Source organism: Pelodiscus sinensis, chromosome 23, assembly GCF_049634645.1.
Source record: "Pelodiscus sinensis isolate JC-2024 chromosome 23, ASM4963464v1, whole genome shotgun sequence".
In the NCBI taxonomy this organism is placed as follows: Eukaryota; Metazoa; Chordata; order Testudines; family Trionychidae; genus Pelodiscus; species Pelodiscus sinensis.
Window position 1 is genome coordinate 1,144,585 of NC_134733.1, and position 20,738 is coordinate 1,165,322.

Sequence of the window (20,738 nt, forward strand, 5' to 3'; positions counted from 1 at the left end):
TCTCAGGAGGACGCTGCTGACTAAGCCGGGCTCAGCTGTGCAAATAAATCTCCTTTGCCTGCCTCTGTAAAATCCCGACTAACGGCCTAAGAACTGGCTTGGGCGGCTAGCAGAGCCAATTTGCAGCTGCAAGCACAGACCCGTTCCCACACAGCCAGCAACCTACAGACACCTCTGGGAACATGTGGGACATGCAAGGGGGAATGGGCTGGTGCCTGGCTCTGCAAAATCAGCACTGATACAACTCTGCTGTGGGCACAGATCTGCATGGCCGGGCAGGGAAGGGAGGAGAGCCTGGGCAGGGAAGGGAGGAGAGAGAGGAACACAAGGATTTCTCTGCCACCGCCCAGGCCTCTTCTTGTATGGTCTGAAGAGTGACTCGCCCATGGGAGTCACACCTAGGAGGTGTCTGACCACCCACCTGGGCTGAGTGGAGCCCTAGGAGCTCCCCTACCTATGCAATGAGCCATGGCTGAGCTGGCACTGGCCTGCCAGGGAGCTCACCAACTCCCACACTGCAAGGGGCTTGTCTACACAGAGGGGAGAGGTGCTCCACAGGACTGATTTTCCAAAGCAGGCGAACGCATTGGGCATGAACCGGACTGTGCAATGAAGTGCAGTTTAACCCAGTGCTATGTTACAGCAGGCTCAGGAACCTTTCGCACACACGTGCGAGGGCTCCATGGCTAACCATGTGCTTTGAGAATTACCCCCCATAAAGCCAATCAGCCCCTGTGGACAGTGCAGACATTCTGCCATGTGGCCGGGAGTGGGAGAGATCTTACTGCCCCTTACATCAGTACAACGCCTAGTGTGGATGCAGGTAAACCACTACCAAAGTGCTTTATCCCAGCAGGGTTTATTCCCCTGCCCATCTAGGCCTAGTTGCACTGGTTAGCAGCATCCTGCTGCATGCATTGCACACCTGTGGGATCCAATCCTTACGTCCATTACATTATATTCACTTCAAGTGATATAGCTTTTGGGTGTCAACAGGCCCAAAGCCTGTGGCGTGTACCCCCCATTCTTCTTTCCAGAGAGGACAGCCGTGTCTCCCGCCTGCTGCTGCTGCCTTGGGTTCTAATGCCCAAAGAACCCCGGGAGAGATTTACCAAGGGCAGGGCAGGTTGTCTGCCTGGCAGCGTCACCAGAGTCAGACCTGGTGGCCCAAGTGTGATGCTGCTGTTAATTGAAAGTGGCCTGCCACAGTGGCACGTAGAGCAAAATCGGAATGAGTACAACTCCTCCGCTCTAATGTGGACACAGGCTAGCTCCATTTGAACATCTCGTGTCTTCCAGTGCCTCCCCATAGTTCTCCTGAGCCCAGTTTCTCTCCGTCTACCTATTCCCTGCTTCTGGATCAGAGCTACTGTTTGGAAAGCTCCCTCAGCTCACGGGCTTGACATCAGCAAATACAAAAGTCCCACTGAAGGCACAGTGAAACTAGAACTACATGGTCAGTCCCAGCTGATGCCCCAAGCAATGGGTCATTATGTATGGCTTAATCAATTCTCCTAATGGTATGCAACCAAGAAAGTATACCCGCTTGTCCCCTGCTCCACGCAAGAGTGCAGGCTCAGTGGAAAGTTGTTTAAAAAAAAAAACCCACACATTTTATTTAAATCACAGAACAAATTTTCCTGGAAACCACGAGTAAACTTAATTCCGTTGGACGGCCGCGGTTTTAATCTGAACAGCAATTTTGAGAAAACACAAAAGGCCTTTGATTTCCATCAATAAATATAAAAAAATATAATAAATTACATTAAAAAAAGTTCAACACTGACAGACTAGCAAAGGGCGTCTTGTGAGACGCAAAGGAGCAGAGGGTGGGGAGTGGAGTGGAAGAATAAATAGAGGAGGAAAACGATTCCATGACCTTGAGGCACAGCTCTCAACCATTATCTGCAAAGCCACTTCACTCGCTACCAGGGGAATGTCACATTTAAGGCACTGGCATCTGCCCGTTTCTCGCGGCACCAATCGAAGCAAAAACAACTTAGAGAAAGGTCCCTGATTCAGCCAGTTGGTTAAAAAGCGAACACCCGTCCTGGAGCAGCGTCTCTGCCCCACAGCTGGAAGCTCGGTTGTTTAGAAGCTTAAATGGCGTCATTTTATTTACCATAAATCTTCATCCTCTTATAAAGAGCAAAGGAAGAATCAATGTCGCTTTGTCACAGCAAAGTCTCAGCCCAGCCTCTGCCTCGAAGGGGGCTTGGAAAGGAACGGAGGCCATTCAGGAAAATCCACACACTCCTGTCAGTCAGGAGAGGGTCAGCGGAGGAGGGAATGAACTAGCACACAGAGTTCCCTGTGCTTTGGCCAGGCAGCAGGTGGAGGAAGGCATTTGCTCGGCCCAGCTAGGAACCTGCCAGGTGTGAGGCTGCGCAGCTGGAGCGCTGGGGGGCACTTTCCAAGGGTGGCGGCTGGTGCCCTGGCCAAAGAGAACCAGGGGTTTCCCCAAAAGGGGCTGTGGTCTAGCACCTCTTCCTGGAGTCAGTTAACACTGCACAGCAGCAGCTGCAGTTTCCAGGCATGCAAGAATAATCATAATAATCGCAGCAATAAATACAGCGCATGCCCTGGAGGTGTAATGGTGGGTGCAGGGTGGCAGGAGCGACTGGCCGACTCCGCTCTGGGCACTGCCATTCAGTCTGCCCGGGGCTGCTGGCCAGTGTCCTCAGCGGCTCACGGCAAGGGGGCAATGCCAAGCGCACTTCAATTCTCCACTTCAAGTATCTCCCGGTTTGCACGGCCACCGAGTGTCCCTCTCTCTCCTGCCGCGATTCCGTCTCCCCGCAGGGGGCGAGGTCGGCTCCGGGCCAGCGCCAGCTCAGATGGGGATGCCAACGGTGCTCACCTGCTCCTTCAGCCCCAGCAGGCTGTAGGCGATGCGTTTCTGGTGACCCGGCAAGCGCACCCCGATTCTCTTAATGTCGCTGGGAAGCAAAAAGGCAAAGGGCAATGTCAGCAGGCCAGAAGGGCCCAGGCGCTACCACCACGTGCGGATGCCAGAAGCAGGCGTAACGTCAAGGCCTTCCAGTACAAGCTGGTTTGAACTGATCTCCACAAGGTGATCAACTGGTATTCTCGGAGGGGGGGGGGGGGGAAAAGAGGGAAAGGGGAGGGCTCATTTACCAAGCAGCCATGAAAGCTGACCTGGCAGCCCATGTGTGGGGCATGGCCAGGGAACAGAGGCGTGGCCAGGGAAAAGGGGGCGTGGCCAGGGAAAAGGGGGCGTGGCCAGGGAAAAGGGGGCGTGGCTGGAGTGCCTCCCAGTCTGGTGTAGCAGCCTCGCAAGGTCACAGGCAGCGGGCAAAGCTGAGAGCAGCCTTGAGGCTGCCCTAAACTACACAACAGATGGTGCTGAGTTGGCCTCAGGACCAAGGAGACAACCCCGCCCCTTGTGATCACCACTGAGGAACGGCCTCTCTACTGTCTCCACATGACCTCCCCCTGCTCTTCTTCCCCATCCTCTTGGCTACTTCCCCCCAACCCAGCCTGAATCCTTCCCTGGAGCCAGTGGCCGATGCCCCAACCTGAAGTCAAGGGGCAGATCCCCAGACCCCAGCAGGTTCCAGGAGAAGCTCCGTGTTCCCAGCTGAAAGAATCTCTCTCGTGCCCTCTCATGACACTGCTTCCTTTTGGCAGCCCCAGCGCGTGAACAGCACAGGGAGGGCAGAGCAGCCTCTCTGTTAATGAGCCTCTCCCTTGTTTCCCCATCCCGTAATGCCAATTAATTGCAGGGTGCGTGCTCTGACAGGACCTCTTGAGACATCATTGTGGGCTAGGCCAGGGCCAGTGGAGAAAACAGGCAGCTCCACACAGCTCCCCAGGTTACGTAACAAAGGAAATGCGTCTTGTTCTGCTCCACAGCATGTTTGGAGACCCTCCCCAGAGGGCACTGAGCCCTCGCTGGGGAACCCAGCACAGGCATGGCGGTGCCTCCTGGCATATCCAATCCCCCTAACTCTTGCCCTGTGCTCTAGCCACTAGGCAATGCTGCCTCCCTGGAGACACTGAAGGACAACCCAACAGTCAGCCAGGTCCTGAGGATGGGCCGAGTCCTCCCAGCATGGTTGGCAGCCTAAGAACACAGAGAGGCCCCAGCAGGATTCCGGCATCAGGGTCGGCTCTTGTCCTGAACTGGCTTGTCCAGCAGGCTACTGGCAGAACTGGGACTAGAGCCTAGGTCTTGTGTGCCACACCAGTGCGCTAGCCACTCGACCACACTGCCTCCTCTGCATTTAGAGCAGGCAGCCCTGGAGATTAGACAAGCCTCAGCCTGGGCTCTACGTACCCAGGCCAAAGAGGGACTCTGGGGGCTCTCACCCCCTCCCAGGCTCTAGGTGCTAGGATGAGGCCCTCGGCAGCCGGATGCCTGGCAAAGACTGCCCAGGCTGGGTAGCAGAAGAGGATGCTCTCAGGCTGGACTGAGCCAGCTTTGCATAGGGAACATGATGTTCTGTAGCTCTCCCTGGGTGCTCCCCTGGGTTCCCAGCCTGTCCAGTGGCCGGCCAGCCCTGCTGTTTACACAGGCTATATTTAACCCAGGCAGCTTGGGGGCTTGCTATTTCCTGGGAATGAGGATTTGAAGGCAGGCACAGGGCTGCTCCCTTCGGGGTGACTCTGAGCAGGGTCCTAGCACAGAGAAAGGCATAGCTTCCCGTGGCTCTGCTGGAACCCAGCCCTTGGGCTGTGGGAATTCAGGCCAGGCTATGGGGAGCAGGGAAGGTAGGGGGCAAAACTGAGCTGAAACCACCAACTCCTAAGAAAGAGAACCCCCAAAGGGTCTCCCGTTCCCTGCCGTGCCCTGGCGCCTAGCGCCCGCACCTGGACCAGTAGGGACAGCGGCCATGCAGACAGGGGAGGGGCAGTAATTAGCACAGTGCAATGCCACACGGAAGCTTTGGGCTCGGATCCTTCTTCCAGGGCCAGTCAGAGCTGGGAGCACTGGAAAAAGACAAAGTCCCTGGGGGCAATTGGCCTCTGAGCAGGCCCAGCTGACAGCATCCTGTGGGAGCGAGGGATGCCAGATGGTGCCAAGTGGGGGAATGACACTGGCGGGGGAAGGGACAGCTTCGCTCCAGAGATCGGACGAACAGCTCAGAGGGCCTCGGCCTGGTGGCCCTAGGTACCCAGTCCAAGGGGGGACTCCGGTGGCCAGTGTGGCCCTGCATTAGAGCTCCCACCCCCTCCTAGGCTCCGGGCATTGGTGTGACTGGCCCTCAGCAGCCAGTCCTTAGCAAAGATCAGGGGGGGATTTGGCTCCTTTCCGAGTGGCGCAGGCAGAGACAATCCAGCTCGCAGGAGGTGCCCTCTTGTCTGACCTGTGTGGGAATGCCATTAAGCAGGCACTCTGGGAAGGGGTACATGTGGGGAGCCAGGGAGCACTGGCCTGTGGGGATCAGCCCACAGCCCTGCCCTGGAAACGCTGAGGCAAGGCCTGCCAGTGAGCGGGCAGACGGGAGGCAAAGGCAGCGGGGAGATGGGAGCGCAGGACTTACTCGTTGCTCATCTGCACCACCTTCTCAATGGCGTTGTAGCCGCACGACAGGAAGTTCTCCGTGTACTGGTTCATCTTGATGGACTCCAGCCACTCGGACACAGTCCTGAAGGGGAGGCCCTCTGAGCCGCTGGTGCTGGGCAGGCGGATAGACACCCTGCCAGGACACAAAGCCCCAGATGTTAGCGTCTCAGATCCCCCAGGACAGTTCAACCAAGGGGGAATGCCAGAAGCCACTTCCTCCTCTATGAGCCACATGGGTAACAGCTGCAAGGAGATGGGCTGAGCTCAAGCACACTCCTCTCCCAGCACATACCCTGTGCAGGGAGACCCACACCTCCCCTCCACTAGGGAGACATGTTTCCATCTCTCTCCCTTTCACCTCCACGGGAGGGGCGCTGAGCTAGACATACGAGTCAGGACTGGAGAGTGGACGGCATGCCCTAATCAGCTGAACACAGGGCCAGGAGACAGGATCCCTGACTTTCTAATCTACCAGCTTGCTGGGAGACCTTGGATAAAGAGCTCGAGCGGTGCCTCAGTTTCCCTGTCTGTCTGCGGGAGCTGTGGCTAACAACCCCTGCTCCCTGGGGCATGGCAGTTGGGAGGGTTAATTGCCCCCCTAAATGCTTTTGCACTATCCCTCATTGTTACCTGGGGGAGACTCACTGTGCCCATCTGCTTGGGAGACCGCCAGGTGGTCCAGGCCTACAGAGCCAGCTTAGGACCAAGCATCACAAGAGCTCGGTTACAGGGGACCGTTACGGGGTCTCTGGCCCCACTGACTCCAGGGATGAGTACGGCCCTGCATGCCCTGTGCTTGATTGGAGTCCTGCCCCTGGCACAGCCCAGCCCAGTCACCCCACCGGCACATCCCCAGCCCCCAGGAGCTCAGGTTCCCCCTGCAACAGCTTTTTGCCAGGCAAACAAGTGCCCTGGGACACTGGCACCCTGAGCCCAGCTCTGGCTGCGGGGTCACCCCTTCTGGTCAGGGCTGTGTGGAGACACCATCTCCTTTAGCCAGCGGGGCTTGGTAGCTGCTCTGCCTCCTCTGGGACCCAGCCCTGCTCGAGCCCCTGCGATCAGGCTGGCTGCATCTGCGGCCCTGGTTTGTGACCAGAGGAATCCCTGGCTGAACCAGGCCCAGGCCCTGTGGGGGGCTCTGGCAGCCAGCTGCCTACCGGGGGTCGAAGTCAGCCAGCGTCTTCAGTGACTCGGGGGCCCGGATGAGCTTGTCGAGGATGCTAACGATGTCGTTGAACTTGGGCCGGCGGCTTCTCTCCTGCTGCCAGCATTGCATCATCAGCTGGTAGATGGCAGAGGGGCACTCCATGGGAGCAGGCAGCCGGAAGCCTTCGTTAATAGCTTTCATGACCTGCCAAGGGAAGGGGCAGAGAAGTGAGGGACATGGCCGGCAGATCAGAGGCACCGCTCCCACGCACAGCCGCTGCCTGGAGCCCACGCTTGGCTCACCCATAAAGTCCCCAGTGAAGTGGGAGATCTCCTTGTCTCCTGCTTTGGGAAAGGCCAGCTTGGTCCGACCACATCAGGGCTGGGCCTGGACTCGTCACCCTGGCTGTGATGGTACAGCCAGAGCTCTGCTCCATAAGGGGGTCTCACCCTGCCACCGGGAGGGCTCCCAGGAAGGCCATGTTCATTGCACCCATTCCTGATGCCCAAGGTGGCGGTACTACAGCGTACCAGGCTCACAACAGCGCAAGCGTCCCCGGCCAAACAAGGAGCTTCGTGCTCACAGCCCAACTGACTGCAGGCCACGGAGGTGGGCTCTGTCCTGGAGACCCCTGTCCCTCGAACTCTGGGCCCCCGGTGACTTTCACATGGGCCTCAAAGGGCCATCGGTCAGGACAGCGTTTCACACCATGCCGGGCTGGAGTCCTGTCCTGGGCCCCTCCCTGTGCCTCCAGCCATGTCCAGGCCCCTCAGAAAGGCTGATGGCTGGCTGCAGAGATACGCAGGCTTTTTAACCTCCCACCAGGTCCCTTCAGCACCCAGCCCGTTGCCCTATCAGCACTCAGGCAGTGTGCATGGGCACAGCTGCCATTCCCGGGGAGCTCGGCAGGCTGCCGTCAGGCCAGCTGGGCCCCACACCCCGTGCCCGGCCAGCAGCGCTCACCTCGTGATTGGAGAGCTCCCAGTAGGGCCGCTCGCCATAGGACATCACTTCCCACATGACGATGCCGTAGCTCCACACATCGCTGGCCGAGGTGAACTTCCGGTAGGAGATGGCTTCTGGGGCCGTCCAGCGGATGGGGATCTTGCCACCCTGCAAGAATCACGCAGTTGGCCTTGCTGGCTGTGCAGCATGGAGAAGGCTGCTCCAGCTGGCTGGCAGGGGTCAGGGCCAGGCGTTCTCTGGCCAGCCAGTGGTGGGGCTGGGTCGGGTCCGCCATGGACTGCTCCAGCTCCTACCAGTTAACTGGAACCAATAAACCTCCCTCCTCCCCGGCCCTGCCTCTTCCTGTCCCTGCTCTGATCTCATTGTACCCCCAGCCCAGGGGGCTATTGGGGGCCCTGGTGCTAACAGCCAGAGTGCCCCCCGCCCTGCACTCACCACGGTGGTGGGAAGCAGCGTGACCTGGCTTCAGCCTGCTACACTCCCGAGCGTGGCTCCCATCCATGTCGCTTGCCGCAGCAGAGCGGCTGGGGCTGGGGCGCTTGGTTTTTCACCACCACGGTGAAGCAAGCAGGTGGCCAGGGCTGGGTCACTCTGTTGTCCATGGCCCCCACGGCTGGTGAGTTTGGGGACAGGCCCAGAACCTGCTGCTGCTGGTAGTTCCCCAGGCCACCCTGAGCCCCATGGGGCCCCCTCAAGCATGGGGCTAGGGCGTCTGCCCTGAAGCCTCTTATGGATGGGAGAGCTCTGGTCTGGGGAGCTGCCTGGGTGGGGCCAAAGCTTGGCCTAGCAAGAAGGGCCACAAATTGGGATGGAGAGGCCTTGACAGAGAGGGTGGGGCCTTTAAGTAGCAGGGGGATGCAGTCTCCCCACCACAGAAGACACCCTGGGGGAGCAGGGCAGGCCAGCCCAGTAGTGCTTACACTGGTAGTGTACGTGGCCTCGGGGTCGTCCTCCAGCACACGGGACAGGCCGAAGTCGGACACCTTGCAGACCAACTGGCTGTTGACGAGGATGTTGCGGGCGGCCAGGTCCCGGTGCACGTAGTTCATGTCGGCCAGGTACTTCATTCCCGCCGCGATGCCCCGCAGCATGCCCGCCAGCTGGATCACACAGAACTCACCGTCCTTCTCCTGTGTGGCGAGAAGAGATGTGCACAGGATGGTAAGTGCGTGGTCCTTGCGACCTCCCTGCACGCTCGGTGCTCCTGTTACCATCGCCCATTTACAGGGCTCAAGGAGCCCAGACCATGCCATGCACCTGGAATGCAGCCACCGCTGGGTTAGAGAGTGGCTGTCCATCCACACACCAAAGCAATGGGGCAGGGAGAGGGCGTCAAGGCCACGGCCACTGGCACAAATCGAGGGCTGGGAGATCTTTCAAGCCCAGGCAGAGCCTAGGAATTACGGGCTTGACTCCCATACAGGACATTGCATGCAAGTCTAGGCTTGACTGTCCTCTCATTGCACCTGCAAAGGATTGTGGGATATGCTGGGTTGTGGGTTGCTGGGCAAACAATATTGAAGGACACTGGGTTAGACAGTCCGGCTCTTTTTCTTATTAAGTTGTGGTAAAAAAAAAAAAAAAATCTGTCTCTTAAACAGCCAATTCCCTTCCTTGGATTCCAACTCCCATGATTCAGATCAGGAGCATTCTGACACCCCCATGGACTTTGCCTCACTGGTGCTGCTCCGTTATTTTGCATTTTGCCCAGCTCCAGATGTGGATTTAGGTTGGTCAGAATTGTCGGATTCACTTCCCAGCTGGGATGCATTAGTCCAGGGTGGAGATGCCAGGGATGCAAAGGGTGAGGGCAAAGTTTCATAAACTCTCATCCCTACACAAGTTTACAACCACAGCAGAACTGAAAGAGCTTGAAAAACAAAATGCAGGACTATGTAGCACTTTAAAGACTAACAAGATGGTTAGTCTTTAAAGTGCTACATTGTCCTGCATTTTGCTTCAGCTACACCAGACTAACACGGCTACATTTCTATCACTATTCTACTTGAAAAACAATGAGTAGTCCTGTGGCACCTTAGAGACTAACAAAATATACACATAGTACAGTTCTTCTGAGGAAGTGGGTTTTGCCCATGAGATTTTATATATTTTTTTTGTTAGTCTCAAGGGGTATATCTAGACTACATGGCTTCGTCAACTGTCCACGAGGCATAACAGGGATGAGGTTTACTGGGGTGGTCGACAAGGGCTTGTCTTGTTGACCGCGGAGTGTCCAGACTACCGCGCGGTGCTGCCAAACAGCTATCGGCACAGCGCGGCAGCCATTTTGATGTAAATGAAGCGGCGATTATTTAAATCGCAGCTTCATTTCTCTATGTCTAGAAATCTCATCTACATGGCTCCGTCGACTGAGCCATGTAGTCTAGACATACCCTAAGGAACCACAGGACTACTCAATGTTTTTAATGTTATAGACTAACACAGCCACCACTCTGAGACTTGAAAAAGCTCAGTCATTCCTTTCCTTATTATTGGACACAACCTAGATCTGAGGTGTGGCCTGCAGTTCTTGACATTGTCCCTTTCAAGCAGATGGGTCTGGCTAGGACTGAATCCTGCTCTCGGTACGGATGTTAAATATCGGTTAATTGAATAGTCGATTAGCCTCATGAATTCTTATCAGTTACTCGACTATTCAATAGTCCCTGGGGGTGGGGCCAGCAGCCAGTGCGCTCCAGTCCCACTCCCGATGAGCCCCCCGTCACCCTGCGTTGCTGCCTCTGTATCAGAGGCAGCAGCATGTGGCGGCAGGAGGGAGCTGGTCCATGAGAAGAACCAGTTTAAAGCCCAGCTTCCCTCTTGGACCGGCTGCCTGTCGCCCCCCGCTGTTGCCTCTGATACAGAGGCAGTAGCGTGGGTTAGTAGCAGCCCGTCCACGGGGGTGGGGCTGAGCTCCCAGAACCAGCGCGAGTCAGAACTGAGCTGGGGTGCTGGCCAGCCTGCTAAAGTTTTACTTTGGGGAGAGGGGGATGCATGTAGTCTATAGCATTAGTCTAGAAGCTGTTGCTCATCAGTTCATCGACATCCCTAGCTCTCGGCTCACAAGCAAGGAAGCACACCTACCCGCAGGAACTTGTCCAGGGCTCCATTCTCCATGTACTCAGTGATGATCATGAAAGGTTTGTCTGAAAAGAGAACCGGAATCATAGGAAGTCCCGGGAGAGCTTCCTTGCCCAGACATCAGCACCCTCGGGCATACGCGCACAGCACAGGAAAGGGGCCTGGGCCACCGCCTCTCAGAACAGGCCGAGAAGGCAATTCTCCGGATTTTTCAAAGTTCCACTGACTGGGGGCATCATCTGCACTGATGGGCACTTGTCAGGGAACATGCTTGGGAGAGAGCCTCTTGCAGCCTGGCTTGATTGCCAGTCCCTGCCAAGCTGCTACATTCAGCTTCAAGAAGCCGTTTGGGTGCAGCCCGACGATCTGGGCACCTTTCAGCAAGTCTAATCCTGGGCAGAGTCTGCAGCGAGGGCTGATGGGATATTTCCAGCTGAGTTTAAGAGCTGCAACTTTCCCGGAGTTGCCCCAGCACAGCCTGGCCGTTTGTCCAGCCACGTCATTGCTCTTGGCAGGAAAAGCCCTGGGCTGTCCCGCAGGGTCCCCTGGCTGAGAAGGAGTTACTGGGGGGGTGCAGCGCTTACACTTGGAGACGACGCCCTCCAGCCGGATGATGTTGTGGTGGCAGAACTGGCCCATGATACTGGCCTCGCTCAGGAAGTCGATGCGCTGCTTCTCCGTGTAGCCAACCTTCAAAGTCTTGATTGCCACTGGGACGTCCTTCTTCCCATGCCTCAGTGACCCCTTGTAAACTTCCCCAAATTCGCCTGGCAGGGGCAAAGGAGGAAGAGCGTGACCCTCCTGAGGCTACTGGAGACGTGGGCACATCCACCACTGGCTGATGCAAAGGAAATGCCCATCTGCCTCTTCTATGGAGGGAAATCCGTCCACCTATAGGCTGCAACACAAGGCCAAGTCCCTCCTACTAAGAGGCTGCAACCCAGCCCCAGGCTACTTAAGGAAGGCAAGTCCTACCTACCCCCACCATAGGCTGCTTGAGGAAGGTGGGGCCCAGTTTCACCAGCCACTCACAGCGAGAAGAGGGAGCGACCTACCTGCACCAATCACCTTCTGCCGGCTGATGCACGAGGGGTGAATCTCGGTTGTAAATTTCAGCACTGCCTGGTTGGGGTCTTCATAGGTGTGAGGGTCCACGTACGTCTTCAGGGGCTTCAGCTGCTCTGTGGGGCAGGGGAGGGCAGGAGGTGACACATGGAAGCAGGCATGAGGCTGGGGCTCAGGATCCCAGCGGGATCTCATCTTCCCAAAAGTACACTTCAGCTCAGGGCTGTTTGAAGCCCCGCTGCCCTCAGCCCAGCACCCGTTTCCTCTCCGCGGGTGGGTAGGAACGCTGCTGATGTCGCGCTGGCAGAGGGGGACAGTCTCCCTTGAGCCTGCATGTACATTTATGGGTCATGCTGTGGGGACCTTCGCTCACTGGGATCTGTGGCAGGCCCAGAGTTCCGGGGCCTCACCCTGGAGGTGGCCCTGGAGGTCATGATTGGACCCTTTCTTCAGCAGCGGGCCGGGGACCCCAGCAGGCCTGCGACAGAGGGACTGGGCTTGTAGCGTCTGATTCTGCCCATCTGCTGCATGGGCATATCCCTGAGCTGGGTCTACTCAGGAGCAGATGATCATTTTGTGGGGCCCAGGGCAGCCCAATTTCGCGGGGCACCCCTTTGCCACAGCGCATGCGCGGGGCGGCCGCCCCGCTCGCCCTGCCCTATATCTGCCCCTGGGTCTACTTACAGCCTCCTGGGGGGAAGAGCTGTCCCTGCCCCTAGATAGCCTGTCTCCACCCCTCCGTCCCAGCTGAGCACACAGCTGGGATCTGCTGCACCCGTCTCCGAGGGACACCAGCCACGCGAGTCCCAGAGAGCAGAGTCCAACGCCGCCCCTGCTGGACTCTTTCACTCACCAGACTTAGAGAAGTAAACATCCTCAGATGACTGGCGGGCCCGAGAGCGCCTCCTCCTACATCGAGAGGGAGAATTAGAAGCCTGCAGAGGCTCCCCACTGCTTCCCGAATCACATGACCAGAAGCCTCCATGAAGGAACAAGTTCACCCCTTCCCATACACATACAGAGCCACCTGCCCTGCCACCTAGTAGGGAGGACCAGCTCCTGGGGGGTCCTGCACTCCATCCTTCCTCAGGTAAATCTCCCAGTGACACTCTGGCTGGGGTAAGTACCTGAGGGCCCAATGGGAACAGACTCATCGGTTTCACTTCTGTCTCTGGTCAGTTGCACATCCTGGCTCTCCTGCCAGGATCTCTGGCCAGTCTCTCAAGCAGAGAAATAGGCTCATTTCGGTTGCTCTCACACAGCTTAAGCTGGATCCAACCCTGCCCATTTCTCTCAGCAGCTGGGGCCAGGTCAGCAGTGGGAAGAATCACATCGTAACAGAGGTCTGGGTTGGCAGCAGACAGATGTTAGCTGCCTGCAATGCTGCCCTCACCCCGGGGTACACTGGCTGCGAGGGAGGGAGGTCCCATGGGGAATCGACAGGCAGCCGCTGCTGGGCTATGGATGCCCTAATGGCAAAGGAGGGGGAGGGAAAGCAAATACCTTCGGTGAAGGTAGAGGCCCACAGCTACCAAGCCCAGGATCAAAAGGATCCCAGTAACAGAGCCCCCGACTGCTGCTGCCGTGTTCATACCATCGGAGCCTGAAGGAGGAAGGAAACACTGTGAAGGAAACCACAGGGAAACTCGCCACACACTTCCAGCATGGCCGGACTCTGCCCAGGCTTCGCCAAGGGCCATGGCCGGGCAGAATGAGTGCGCAGTTCCTGTCGCACTCAGTTCCCTCCATTCTGAGCTCTGGCCAGCCCTGAGGGCCAGGAAGTTTTGAACAGGGGGCACAAGGAGAGGCAAGGCTGGGAGCACTGTGGCAAGAGATCAGAGCTGGGGATTCAGCAACAAAAGATCTGAGTTCTAGTTCCACAGACTTTGCCACTGACTTGCTGTGTGGCCGGGGCCAAGTCACTTCCCCTCCTGGTGCCCGGCTGGGAAATGGAGGGAATAAGAGGGGGCTCTGCCCCTCTCTCACATACTTACCCTCAGCACGTGTCTCAAATTCATAGTCCATGCTGTAGGCCCCCTGGCCTTCTTGTGTCAGGGCCTGGACCCGCACCAAGTACTTGGTGCCCGGTGTGAGCTTGGGGAGGGTGACCGAGTTCCCTTCACAGCGCAGGACCGAATAGCTGTTCTCATCCATCTTTGGAAAGCAAGCACACATCCCCCAGCACAAAGGTGAGCAGCCCCGCAGGACCAGCCAACGCCCCAGAGCCCAGCGTATGCAGACGGGGCCCTGCTGGCAACTGGAGACAGGAGAGGGGGCAAACCAGTGACAGGATCACCTGGCTCAAGGATCAGAGGCTGAGGCCAAGCCAGTGAGGACAATCTGGCTTCACCTCCAACCTACCACCCCAGCCACCTGATGTCCCTGTGGGTGTGTCTAGACGACATGGCTCCATCGACAGAGACATGCAGTCTAGACACACCCTGTGAGTCTTCCTTGGAGCACTCCAACAACTTCACTCATAATGTGACTTGTGCATTCGAGCCAGCCCCCCCCCCCCCTTCCAGCTGGCTCCATGAGCCCCACTGTTTTCCCTCCCTGTTCTCTAAGCCCAGGCCCCAAATAAACAAGGGGCTTAGGCGAGAACAGGAAGAACTCAAGACCTAGCCAGCACCGCCCCACCCTCCTGTATTCTCAGGTATTGGAGCAGCTGGGTAGAGACAGCGGACATGGCTAGCATGCAGAGCAGATGGACAGCGAACCTTCTTGCTGTAGGTGACCTCATACTTCCAAACACGGCTCTGCTGCCGGGGCTGGACAGTCCAGGAGATGCTCAGGCTGGTTTCAGTCTGGCTGTCCAAATTCACTGATGTCACCCGGGGAGGCTCTGGTCAATGGAGAAGGCGACAGTCAAGTGGGAGCTGGGAGGTGTGAAGCCCTCACCTCATTCATGGGGTGGAGGAATGCCAGCCCAGTGGCCCCCAGGGCTCTGGCAGAGCTGCCAATATGCAGGTGTGGCCAGTCCACCCATCTAACTACACATGAGATCTTCCACTTTACCTTGCTCATCCATGGCTGGTCTCCTCTGTAGGTCACAGGTGACTTCAGCTGCTCCGCCCCCTCGTGTCCTGCCCTAACTAACCTTTCTCTGTTGCCTGCCCACCAAACCCAGTCAGGAGATTAACAGCGTTCCCATATGAACTGGTGCACATCCCTCATCTGGATAGAAACCAGGCCCCCGGAGGACCCCGCAGGGACACCGACACAATCCCATCCGCTCTGTATATGTTCATGCTTCACCTGTCTGGTTGACACTGATGCTCACAGTGCCATAGCTGTGGCTGGGGCTGAAAGAGGACACGCCGTTCCTAGCCTCTACGGTGAAGGTGTAGTTAACGTGTGGCTCCAGTTCACTGATGGTCAGAGACGTCCTGGTCAGCCCCTGGGGCTGGTCTGAATAGCGGATGCTACTGTCACAGGGCCGACACTCCCCTGACTCCGGCCAGCACTGCTCACATGTGATGCTGTAGGTGATGTCCTTACGACCACCCGTGTCATGGGGCGGTGACCAGCGCAGCTGCACCTTGGCTCCCAAGCCAATGGCCTTGACGTTGTGGGGGGCAGAAGGGGGACCTGGATGGGGGAGGAGAAAGGTCAAGGTGTTAAGGGCATTTCTTTCCTTCTGGGGGCAGAGCAAGATGAGCTGGGAGCTTCTGGACCTGGAGGAGTGAGACTCAAGTGACATGGCCCATCCCCATCCACTCCTCACTGCTGGCCCAGCCAATAGATTCACTACTTGAACAACCTCACGATGGGAAGTGCCACCCTCAAAGGTGCAGACCTTTCCCTAGGGATGAGGGGCGGGACTGCCGGTCATGGGGGTGTTCCCAAGGTGGGTGAGGAGACGGAGTTCATCCCAGCATGCAGGAGGTGGCAAGAGTCTAGACTGGGCTGCCTCAGACTCAGCCTGCCGATCTGGGGTCTCAGAAGGAGAAGGGGGAGTTATGGAGAGAGCTGAGGGGCTGTGTAGCTCTGAGACCTGGGGCCTGGGAGGCAGGGCTCCTGGGTTCAATTCCAGCTCTGCCACTGGCTCACTGGATGAGAACGGGCAAGCCCCTCAACTGCTCGATGCCTCAGTTTCCCCACTTATGAACTGGGGAGGGGGAAAGGCACTTACTTCCCTCCTGCACCGAAAGCATGAATGCTCACAAGGCACTCACCAATCCTTGGGGCTCAGTACAATTCTAGATTAGCAGAGAGTTTATTACAGGTCAGGAAGATGGAGCAAGGGCCCTGACCTGCCCCGGGGACACTGGAAACACAGGTGATAACAGCAGAGGTTGGTCACCACAGTAGGGTCTCATACTTACGGGTGCAGGGAAAAGACACTGGATCCTCTGGGGCCCGGAAATAGCCTTCCTCACATTGGCACGACGTGGAGCCTTCAGGAGAGGAGAGCGTGTGGGAGGGACACTTGGCACAGGTATCACCGGAGACGTCTGGCTTGAAGAACCCAGCAGGGCAGGCTGTGAGGGGAGAGCATGGGCCAGCTTAGGCAAGGTGGTACACAGAACAGCCTGAATGTGCGGAGGGGATTGGCCAGTGGAGCCACCTGACAGGAGGTCTCCCACTCTTCTCTGCATGGGAATAGACAGCGCCTAGGTGGCCTGCTCTTTGGGGCAGGGCAGTCTCTTCTCCAAGTTTGTACAGCACCTAGCGGGACAGGGCCCTGATCCCAGCTTGGGACCCTGAACGTGCCAACCAATCAGAACCGTGCTGCAGAGAACAAGCCTGTGGTCCCATCTCTCAGTGGCAGAGGCACAGATCACATTAGCAGACGTGCAGCTGAACAAGCCTTTGATGGTCTGCTTAGGTGTGTGGAGAGAGCTGGCAAGGGGGTGGTTCCAAGGTTCGTGTGTCTGTTGTGGAGAGTGTGCTTGGTGGTGAGTGTGTGTTTCAGGTTGTGGGGGAGTGAATGAAAGCAGGGAGCGGCCTGCCTACCAGGACAATCCTCACGTGACTTACTCCACTGTAACTTTTCCCTTCCTTCCAGCTACTCCAGCCTACGGCACCTTTCTACCAATATGCCCACGCACACAGTGGGGCCGTACCACCGTAATCAGTCCATTCAGACGGATACAGTTAAAACACCACAGGACAAGGTGACGGGCCCCAGGAGACAGCAATGGTCTAAGGCAGGAAGGTCCCAGCTAGTTTCTTTTCTTTGGTTTCTCTAAACAAAGAGAGGAGCGGGGGAGGAGGAGCCTGCCTCATTCCCCATCCGATCTGGGTTTTCCACAGGAACCCAATTTCCGCCTCCTCACCCACCCTAGGCTGTGGGAGTTGCTTCCTCCAGTGTTCTGAAGAGGAAGCGGTTGTGGAAGCCATGTAGCTTGAGTTTTCAGGAAGGCCCTTTCCTCCGTCTGCCGGAGCACTGCCACGGGGCACGGATTCCCCCTCCATTGTAGTGTTTCTTTAACAAAACACAAAGATCTTGACCAAACGCTCAGATAGCTCTGGCCCCAGTGCCCATCTGCAGGGGTCTGCAGGCCGGCCCAGCTGTACAATGGCCACAGCGATGGGTGGTCATAGGGAAGGGGTATTTTAGATGTTCACAAGTCCCTTCCTCTGCAGCAGCTAGGTTAAGAACCGCTTGCCCCCAGCCCTGTGTTAAGAAAGTTTCCCCTTCCCTCCTGCCTCTTTGCCTGGTCTATTACAAAAACACACACTTCTCCAAAGAGAAACTGCCCCTGCCCAGTTCAATATTTTGTGTGTGGTCTTCACTTGCCCAGCTTGGTGGCTTTGGCTGCCTAGGGCAGTAAACCTGTCAGGATTTCACTGGTGCCCAGAGACTGGCTTCCTTCCCCTGGAGGGGAGGGAGCAGGAATCCTGGGTCTCTGTACAGCAATGTAACTCACAGGAATTAGTTTCAATTATTAAATACTGCTGATGGAGGAGATTGAATAGATAGATGGATGGGGTGTATGGAGATAGAGATAGATCAGATGCCCAGGCACGTTGCACAGGGTACAGACTGCTCTGTAGTGTTCCCCTGGGCGGAAGGAGGCGGTGAAGCCTTCATGAAGGTGGGGGGGGGGGGGGGAGGAGGGGAGTTCTGGCAGCAGGAGGAGAGCTGGGAGGGTAAGAATATTTTGTTTATTCCTGGAGATAAACTCCTTTGTTTCCTGCCAGCGAGGCTCCCTTTCACACAGGCCAGCAGGCTCTGCCATTGCTCCAGGAGGTCAGAGAATCTCTCTGCACAAAGGGCACATTCCATTCTCCATCCCCACCCCCATCCTGGGCAGGAGGCAAGACCATCCCTCCAGGGACAGGTCACAGCACAGGGCAAGTGACCACGGGAGCAAGGTGCTTGCTGGCCCGCCCAGACGCCGAGGAAGCCAGTTGGGTGGTAGCCACCACTGGAATTAGGGTTGCCAGGTGTCCGGGTTTGAACCAGACAGTCTGGTATTTGAGCTTTCTGTCCAGGAAACAAACTGAGAAAATACGAGATATAGAAATGTCCGGTATTTTCTATACAAGTAAGTTTTATTATTATCGTAAGTATCAGTACATAGTTGTGTATTGCCTGGCTGGTAGACATGCTAGTGCAGCGTGAGCGTGTCTACCAGCCAAGCAGTACGCAACTATGCAGTAAAGAGGAGGGGGGTGGGGATGGGGCCGGGACAGGATGGACTCCCCGGGGCCGGAGTCGCCCGTGCGCCCCACTGGAACCGTGCGCGGGACGGGCAGCACCCCGAGATCTGCATGCGCCCAGGCCAGCCCCACTTCCCACCGGCTGGTTTACCCCTTCCCCGCCAGCCCTGCTCCCCCCCAAACCTCTCCTGGCCAGCCCTGCTTCCTGATGGCCGTTCTCTCCCCACCCCTCCGGATCTCCTCCCGGCCAGCCCCACTCCCCTCCTGGCCGGTCCCCATCCCCATCTGAGATCAAGTATCTCCAGTTTTTTTTTAAATCATCTGGTAACCCTAACTGGAATGTGGGGCACTCCCCGTGACTCCGCCTGGCTGGCCCCTCCCTCCCTGCTGCCCCAAAGACACTCCACAGGCAATCGTGGGGCGGAACCCAACAGACAGTGATGGGCATCCCTGAGGACCTCAGACTCATCACAGGAACAACCCCTCATATCAGGTCCAGCTTCCACGAAGGCCTCCTGGAACTAAGGCTCCTTGGGATCCATGGTCCTACAGCAGCTGAGTCCTACTCATCCTTAGGGGATCCCCCCAACATTGTGTCCTTCCTCAAGGCCCAGGGTAGCTGCCATAAGCTGGCTGGCAGGGCAGGAAAAGAGTGGAACGTGCCTTTATGGTCACCCAAACTCTGCTCATCTGAAGATCTCCTGGGCTCCTAGGCAAAGCACTAGCCATGCTCTGCTGCCATCGTTCCTATGGAGGCACGGCCCATAATGACTCCAGGTCCCAGCATGCAATGCTCCACCTGGCCCCAGACAAAGGGGCAGCCCATGGCAACCCCTGCTTCAAAGACGCAGTACTCCACTGTGATACCCACAGTGCCAGGGCAGGTTCCTGCTCTGCAAGCTGAGGCTTGTAGTCTCTGTGGACTGCTTCACTGGCCACAAGATACAGGGCAGCTGGGCTCTGGATTTCTGTGAGCTGCATGTGGGCCTCCTGGTCAGGACTCGCTCAGCCCCCGGGGCGGAGGGCAAGAGACCACCAAAAGGCCAAGGACGCCCCTGCAGGGCCACCACCAGAGGCAGCGGGAAGAGCAAGGCCTGTTTGGAACATAGGGAGGTGTCAGAATCCGAGGGGATCACAGTCTGAAGGGATGTATGAGCCCATCAGAGGGCAAGGTCCCTGCCCCCTGCGCGTGCGCGCACACACTGCTCCATTCAGCCAGAGAGCACGAGTGTCTGCACAGACACCCTCTCCCAGGGTGAGGGGAGGAGGATGCAAACTCTTAGCAAGTCTTGTTTTCCTAGGACGATGGGGGGTGGCAGGAAAACATGGGTACGGCCGCGAGGAAGACAGATGGAGTGTGGATGACACACAAGACCATGGAGGAGGGGGAACTACACTGCTGGGGGGAGGGGAGATATCTGTCAATGCCACAGGCCCAGGGACTCGAGCGGCTGGCACTGGCAAGGCCAGCTGGCATGGCAGATGCCCAAGGAATGCGAGTGCAGCACTCCATGCATGCGCTTTGGTGCCCTGGCACTCTCTGCTATGTGGCTGGCACTGGGGCCAAGGGGTGTAGCCACAGGGCCCTGCCCTAAAGTGTCTCTTGGGGAGCTGGGAAGGGAAAGGGGAACCATGCAAACTCTCCCGCAGCTGATGAAGAAGTAATGAGGAGGCAAAGGAAGGGCAGAGGGGAGCAGCACCTGTCCCATGTCAGCCTGGGGCGGTTTGGTTCTTGGCTGAGGAAGGTGCCCTGGGGATCTGGCCCACTCTGTCCCAGGGAGCCCACATGGTGGCTGCTGCTTGCTCCCTCATGCCCAGCTGGACACCGAGGGGACCAGAGGGCAGCTAGGCTGCCTGTCACTATGGTGACCCACTGGGCCCACACCATGGTTAAACCTGGCCTGGGGGAAAGCCCTCTGTGGACTGGGGGGAATCAGTACCAATAACCCTGCTGCAGACAGAACAGGGTCACCCCCCCCAATCAAGTGAGACTCCAGCCCCTTTGTCCGCTGTTTGATGGCAAGCCAGAGAGCTGCTCCCCCACAGCTCGCCAGTCTGGTCCCAAGGGCAGAACAGAGGCCAGACGGGAGCGTGTTCCCCCTGCAGCTACAGAATCCAAACCTAACCCCTACACAAGCCCCACCTAGGCCAGGCTCTGGAGCACAGCAGCTCCTGTTCCTCTCCCAGGGGCAGGGGGCCGCACTTTTTCTTGCCACCTGCACACTGGGGAGCGAGGAAACAAAACGGAGGCTGTGGAAACACAGGCGCCAAGATGCCACAGGGATGAGCACTGCATAAAAACGACACCAGGACAAACAGATCTCTGGGCTGGGAGTT

General features: G+C 57.4%; 1 protein-coding gene across 1 annotated transcript in view; it reads right to left on the bottom strand.

Moving 5' to 3' along the window:
- Positions 1-293: 293 nt before the first annotated feature.
- The window catches only part of EPHA2 (EPH receptor A2), a 39,755-nt gene continuing 19,310 nt past the window's right edge, over positions 294-20,738 (bottom strand). Inside the window, exons 4-17 of the mRNA XM_075906114.1 lie at positions 16,118-16,273; positions 15,048-15,380; positions 14,510-14,634; positions 13,784-13,943; positions 13,293-13,392; positions 12,643-12,698; positions 11,780-11,905; positions 11,309-11,491; positions 10,728-10,789; positions 8,564-8,773; positions 7,641-7,790; positions 6,688-6,881; positions 5,508-5,663; positions 294-2,939 (exon numbers count right to left, since the gene is read on the bottom strand). Of these exons, the coding sequence (XP_075762229.1) occupies positions 2,834-2,939; positions 5,508-5,663; positions 6,688-6,881; positions 7,641-7,790; positions 8,564-8,773; positions 10,728-10,789; positions 11,309-11,491; positions 11,780-11,905; positions 12,643-12,698; positions 13,293-13,392; positions 13,784-13,943; positions 14,510-14,634; positions 15,048-15,380; positions 16,118-16,273 (2,117 nt within the window). The 3' untranslated portion in view covers positions 294-2,833. The remainder of the gene's footprint in view (positions 2,940-5,507; positions 5,664-6,687; positions 6,882-7,640; positions 7,791-8,563; positions 8,774-10,727; positions 10,790-11,308; positions 11,492-11,779; positions 11,906-12,642; positions 12,699-13,292; positions 13,393-13,783; positions 13,944-14,509; positions 14,635-15,047; positions 15,381-16,117; positions 16,274-20,738) is intronic.